General features: G+C 39.2%; 1 protein-coding gene across 1 annotated transcript; it reads left to right on the top strand.

The window, feature by feature from the left end:
- The first annotated feature begins 248 nt into the window (after nucleotides 1-248).
- Nucleotides 249-2,687, top strand: LOC753270 (growth hormone secretagogue receptor type 1-like). The gene has a single exon (XM_011673083.2). It carries the CDS (start codon nucleotides 840-842, stop codon nucleotides 2,169-2,171), a length of 1,332 nt encoding a protein of 443 aa, XP_011671385.1. The 5' UTR covers nucleotides 249-839; the 3' UTR covers nucleotides 2,172-2,687.
- The last annotated feature ends 4,761 nt before the right edge of the window (nucleotides 2,688-7,448 follow it).

Raw genomic sequence — 7,448 nt, 5'->3', positions numbered from 1 at the left:
CGTAGGTTAATTGGTATAGATCGGGAGTGCTTGTAAACGACGATATCGCAGTGACCCCGCTCCAGATATGCCGTTAGCTCACGGACCTTATCAAATTGGTAGGAATTATGTTTGATCAGCATTGAATTAATGATATTAAAATCTCCTTTTGGTAAATTAGTTGAAAGCGTAATTATATTGACACTTCGTGGTATGTGTGTGCACGTGTGCAGATGGAGATCACCTGATAAGGAAGACGTGTGGTGCAAACCTCATCAACGAGATGAAAAAAGGGAACATTAGCAAACGGCATCATACAGCTTTCACCACATGTACTCATCTTTCTTATCATATCTTGCTCAAAAGGAGATTTCAAATATTTGACTTTGCTGAACACCGAATCATCTCTCAAATTGACACGAATCATACGTCATGGTGGCCTAAACGGTTGACATCTACGAATATCAACACATCGATAGTTTGTGAAATTTCTTTCGCGGGATTAAAATGAGAACAGAAATAATTGGCTATACAAGTTTGACCTTTCTACTGAAGAGAAGAGCTGCTCGAATGTTCAAGGTAACAGAATATGGTTTGTGAATATTTTATGACATTGCCCGACAAGAGAAGGAAGCGGTTTTTGAACATTCGGGTAGAAAAAAAAAACACATCAACAAAATGAATTATGAGCAGTGCGTGCACTTTATTATAAATTTATGACATTAAAAGCTCTCAACGTGACAGAGGTACCAAATATGTAGTCGCCAATTGAGTCAAAGCTTTTACCAAAAAAAAAAACACCAGCCGAGGTATAACTTGATGAGGCCAGACAGGTAACCTGAGGGTGTACACATTTAACGATGGAGGCATATACATGGTGTCTTGTTGTTCTCCTCTGCGTAGTCGCTGTCGTTGGGATTCCCGGTAATATCCTCGTCATGCTCATCTACCAGCGCAAAGCGCGGCGGTTGAGCATGAACGTTTACATCAGCGGTCTCGCTGCGGTTGATCTCTTCGTTTGCGGTCTGACCGCATATCGGCTTTACTCTTGGATTAACGAGAAACAGTTCCACAACAACACGGTGTGTCAGCTATTCACGTGGATTGGCTTCTGGAGCGAAATGATGACCGCGTTTATGACAACGGCTATCGCGCTTGACCGCTACGTTTCTGTTTGTAAACCGCATGCTGCGATCATAACCCCTATGCGCGCTATGATCTCCATTGGTTTTTGTACCGTAATCAGCGGCCTACTTAGTTTATTTTCGTTCCTGATCTACGGCGTGGACCCCGCGAGCCATGAGTGCATGATTATGGAAAGTGGGGCTCTTTTGTACTCGTTTGCTGCCATGACTTTCAGTGCGTTTGCCGTGCTTATGGTATCAGCGTTAATCTTCTACTGGCTAATGTTTCGAGAGGTTAGAAAACGGACAAAAAAGGTAGGACCGAGATTTCTTCATGTCAAACCCCGAAACGAGTCGAGTACACCGAGACCAGAACCGACGATTGTACGGTCTCGGTCCGTTCCCTGCTCGCCGACGCATTGCCGCGGCAAAGCTCGCAGCAAATGGAATCAAGCCCATCGGCTCATGATTTCCAATCAACTAGAACAAAGAATGACGCTTGTCAGCCTTGCTACGTCTTTTCAGACAGGGCAATTACAGTCATCACCCATAGGTATCGAAACCGTTTCAATCCGTCAGAATACCTTCTTAACCGCTGATATCCAAACCTGGGACGTCGGACTACCGCGCCATAGTAGCACCAGCGGTCTCGACTTGTCCTCAGATATGCGGTCACGCGCCAGTAGCAGCGTACACAACTTTGGCAGTCACATCGCTTTGTCGTCGACGACCTGCCAAAGCAGAGAGACTAACGCGGTCAAAGCCAATAACCAACCGGCGTTGCGACGTCGGCGCACCGGTAAAATGCTGCTTCTTGCCACTGTGGTTTTTGTGATCACCTGGACGGCGCGGTGTATCATGTGGCTCATTGAGTTTCAGGCTGTGGAATGGTGGCATGATATTCGGCAAAATAATGACTTCGTCTTCGCCGTGCTTATCGTTCTACAGCATATCTACTACACGACACCGGCTGTTAACCCGATCATATACAGCTATGTTAATCCAAGATTCAGAGAGGACTGTGCCAAGGTTGTAAACAGACTTTGTAGGAGAAGAGAGGTGTTATAACCATGGATTAACCTCGGTTAGGAGGAGGCCACCATCCTAGTATCCCGGCCACAGGAACCAGAACATCAATATTCTTCTCCTAACTGTAAAGTACTTGTTAATTTCAAATGCAACCTTCCCCATTTTGCGTCTAAATTATATTTAATGTAATTTAGGGAAAGCATTTTCATTGATTTTTTTTGCATTTTGTGAAGTTTATTTTTAAAAGAAGAATACGCCTTATACTTGATCAATCGTTTTTGCGAGTATTGAACTAGCTTATTTTAACAGAGGCGTAGTTTATGGTGGTAAATGCCCCTCCATCCCTCCCCATCTCATGGCAAAAAAGAGAAGAAAAGGAGAGGAAGAAAGAAAGGTGGAAGTAACATTAAAAGAAGAAAATAGAGCCCCTCCAAACCTTGAAACAAGTGGTCTCTTTAATCTACCTAGTTGAATTTATGCGCCCCCCCCCCCCCACAATTCCTTGTCTATGCCGAAAGCCCGAGATCCCTTCCCATGCCCCTTACCCTGAAGAGTTTCACCGATCCTAGCCTCACAGCCTAAAAATATAACTTCCCTGAAGTATCAGTAAGGTAAACAATATTTCTTGAGATTATTTTCGAAATGCAGCTTAAATCGCGAGTAAAAATTCAATCATATATGTTCATTTTTGTTCGAATAGATTTATTCGAGACTGTAAATACTGTTTTTTATTGCTGAGCAGTCTGAGCTAAAGCGCCAAAACCATCACCACAGGATTGGTATGTTTAGCAATAGTATATTTTTGCATGCAGACATGACTAGCTTCAAAGTGTTTAGTACAGTGTATAAAGAGTTTTATGTGTTATGTAAAAATGTCAACGATGACTGTATTATTGTAGCAAATGTGTGTATATAATGCCATGTTTTATATGTATTTTACAGCGATAAAATACTAATGCCTCACCATGTCTTTCAAAAATATGTCTTTCATCTTCATCAAAATGTTTCTGCCTCATTTCTTATATGTAATCATCATCTGTAAATGTCTTTAAATCAAAACTGAAAACACATATTTTTAATTAACTGTATATCTAAGCAAATCAGGAGCTCTTGTAGCGCAGTAGAATATAAACTTAATGTTGGATAGTTTCTGCACTCTATAAATGTATTATCATTATCATTTCTGAAATAGTCTTAAAGTTGAAATAGCCTACGTTTGCTGCAAATCGACATGGAGATACGTATGCTGCAGATCTGAAGGTAAAATATTGGTAAAATGTCGATGAATCATCGATAGAATTACGGTTAAGTGTCGGTAAAACATCGGTATAATATCGGCGTTGTATATTGCTAGTATCCATTCATAAAGGGTGAGTATTTGTTAAACATTTATACTGATATTTTATTCTGGTTTGTTAACTTCTGTATGTGCCCGCCGTCGTCCATTTTTCCGTCCTTGTAATCTGTCTTTTGCAATATCCCATCAACCCTTTTGGACTGAACTCGAACTTGAGAAATATGCCCATTATTATCAATCGTAGATCATTGGAGCAAATAGGTGAAAAGTATATGACATGGTTTTCATATTATGTTCTTTGCAATAACCATAGAGCTTTGGATCAAATTTAGTGTATCAATACAAGCAATATGTGTATTGAATTCGTTTTAGATTCCATAGTTACATGAAATGTAAAGATGCTTATTGATCACTCGTCAATGGGTCGCTTTGATTTAGAAAGTAAAAATATCAATTAATGATCATGCTTGTATGAAAGAATTTATTTATTTATGCGAGTTGCAGTTGGGCAATAAATTACGACCTAAGAAAGAAACGGAATATTAGTATTGTTAACACCCATTTTAACGTTTCGAATTCAATGCGAAACACATCCATACTGCTCGCAAAACATATTTTATCATCTATCACTAGTATCTGAACTTGAGAAGACCTTTAGCACAATCAACGATGATAATTTTGCTTGTAAATACCTATCAAGCACTAATACCCACATACATAATTTATGACAAGTTATGCACAGTTTAACCGCTGCTAGTTTCATTTGAAGATCATTGAAGTTGAAGTCTTTCCATGCGGTTGCATTGTAAAACTAGGGACTGTTAGATTTGCACGACGAGAACGTGGACTGCCCCGTTTGACATCCTTTTAAAGGTGAAATTCAAAGAAGAACACAAATATGTCAACTACTGTATCACTAGAAACTGGTAAGCTAACGGATGGCCATCGGACAAGTTTTAGGTCAACTACATATCGGGTGATTTATAAAAAGACAAATACAACCACCTCTATAGCAGCTGTGATATACGAGAGATTCGCCGGAAAAATAACGACGTTTTAATGACGTCACTATATGGACCAACACTGCCCAAGCAGACGACATCCCATTAAGAATGAACATAATTGCAAAGCTATTATTTCTCAAATTATAATGAGTTTAGTGTATATAAATGTAATGGCATGTCAAACCATTTAAAAGGGAATATGACCCGATTCTGATAACTAAAATCTTTTGCTTGTAAATACACAGGATAGGGGTTAATTAACAATCAAAGAAACCAGACTTTCAAATTGAAAAGCCCCGGAATGATATTAAGGACGGCATTTGTTCTCTCCTGAAACGCCGAACATACCCCGGTGTGTGCAGCTTAATATACAATGGCGTCTTATTTTGTTTACAAGCGACAGATTCCTTTATTTTTGTATCGCTGCATTTGTCATCAAAATAAAACCATGCGCGGGGTTTAGAGTGAGGCAATAGATTCTACATTTAGCCTGACGGTAGTGAAGTAAGAGAAAGAACTCAAGAGAAGATGAAAATACAGGCACTCAAAATGTGTGAGATGTCATGGGACATCGTCTGCTTGTGCAAGTCGTGTCCATACTGTGATCTCACACGTCTCAGCAGCGTTCGGAGAGCTCTTCAGGTGCTATGCCGGGGCTGTATTTAAGCGGTTTTTAATTTATGATAATCATTACGTCGAATTTTTCCAAGCATTGAATGTTGATAACCTTGACGAATCAAAGTTTCAACTTTGCAATCATGAAAATAAAGTTAGTTTTTAAAATCAATGAATATCTACTTTAAGGCAATGTGATGTCCTTTAAGGCACTGGCAGTGCCTGACAGTGCCTTAAAAGGAGGTCACACATAGCAGTTCATGTTCTCGTCGTGGAAATCTAAAAGTCCCTACTCTTTAGAAGTTATCAGGCGTGGAATCATCAAGAATTATAACAATTTACTCCATCTTAAACTAAAAGAGCAGTTGTTGCATTCGTACCAGAACAAATGTAAGGTTCATTACGTCAACTACTTCAAATGATAAAACCCATTTGTTGTATTTTATTCTCATTATAATGATTTCATGTTTCCTTCATTAGTTTCACCTTTGCGGTGCAGAGGCCGTTTTGACGTCATCAACTTTTTCATGTACAGCGCCTTTAGTGTACAAAAAAAAAAACCCTCATAATTTGCATTTCTTATGTAAAATTAAAAGCCGCGGGAGAAATGTATACTCTCAAGCACTGAAATGATATAATAGAGAAATTAAATTTCCGTTTATATTGTGTGCATTTTGATATAAATTGGTAGGATTTTGTACCAATTGCAAAAGTGGTTTTGTGTCTCCTCGAATTATTTGTTAACCAATCTATTTTGTAGGTAGCTATCTCAGTAAGAAAAGAAAGTGATTAATAGACAGTTGCGAATGTCGAAAGCAATTATTTATATAGATTGCAAATGCAACGTCTATTGTGTTTGTGTGAACAATAGAAATTGAAAGAGGATATGATCAATGAGAATTCTTTCGCTTCGAATGCTTTAGGAGATTATGAATTGCTCTTGGGTGTGAGGTTGCCAGGGGTTACTCTCGAAAAGGGTGGAGAGGGAGGAGGGCGAGGAGGAGGACGAGGAGGAGGGAGGATTGGTGCTGATGATGATGATGGTGGTGATGGTGATACTGATAGCGGTGACGATGATGATGGTGATGAAACAAATAGTGATGGCGTTGATGATGAAGATGATGATGATGATGAAGATATTAATGATGGCGATGATGTTGGTGATGATGGTAAGGGGAGTATTTACAATGGTGTGATTACGACGCTGATGGTGATGATTAAGGTGGTGGTGGTGATGATGTTCATGATGATGAAGGGAATGATTATGATGATGATGATAAAAATAATGACGATGATAACGATTACGATGACAAAGATGATGATGATGATGATAATGGTGATGATGATAACGATTACGATGATAAAGATGATTATGATAATAAAGATAATGAAGATGATGATGATGATGATGATGATGATGATGATGATGATGAAGATGATGATAAGATGATGACAATGATAACGATAAAGATGTTGATGACGTCCGATGATGATGCATGCGCAAGTAAAACCGCAATAGAAATGACGCTTTTTGCAGACGCTTTTCGCAAAGGACATAATATATCAAGAATAATTTATAATCACTTCATAAGCATAATGGTGTTTAACAATGTCTAGATTATGAAAAATAATGAACTGAAAAGTCGTATTGTTAGAAAACGTTGCATATCGTAATGAAAAGCGCCTTTTATATAAGTGCGCCTTTTATATAAGTGCACTGTTCTGAAACGCAATCAAGATAATGATTTTTTTTTTTTTTTTGGAGTCCCAAAAAAAATCGCAACGACTCAGCCAGCCGAAAAGTCGCTCAGTGGGGGGGGGGGGGGGGGGGGGGGGGGGGGGGTAGTGATGAGCACAATTTTTTGTTTTTGGTCCTCGAAAATTTGAAAATTTGCACCCCCCCCCCCCCCCTTGAGCGCCAGGGGGGGGGGGGGGCCCAACCCCCCAAAAAGGTAAAAATCGCGTGATTTTGCATGATTTTTTTCTCAAGAGGGTTGGGGGGGCCGGGCCCCCCGGGCCCCCCCGCCCCCTGGATCCGCCACTGCTTGACTTTGTATTGTTTTAGTTTATTAGCAAAATAATTATGTTAAGTATAAGAAAAGATATGTTGAGAATAAATAAACTATTTTGATATCATATTATTATATTATTATCATTATTATAATCATAATCAATACCAGAACCGTGTCATCAATCGTCGCCATCAACATGATCATCATCAACATAATATTTGTGGGGCTTTCCATTTATTCAAAGATTGGGAATTGGTTTGCAGATCATAAGCGAATCTCTACGTACGTACAAGAAAACAAAGTCATCATTATCATCATTACTAGCATCTTCCTCCTCCTCAACATCGTATTCATTATTATTGATATCATAATGTAATGCTCTGAATTT

This window comes from Strongylocentrotus purpuratus, unplaced genomic scaffold, assembly GCF_000002235.5.
Source record: "Strongylocentrotus purpuratus isolate Spur 01 unplaced genomic scaffold, Spur_5.0 spur5_scaffold_16, whole genome shotgun sequence".
Lineage (NCBI taxonomy): Eukaryota > Metazoa > Echinodermata > Echinoidea > Camarodonta > Strongylocentrotidae > Strongylocentrotus > Strongylocentrotus purpuratus.
The sequence above is the reverse complement of the archived record's forward strand: the minus strand, read 5'-3'. Positions and strand labels throughout refer to the sequence as shown.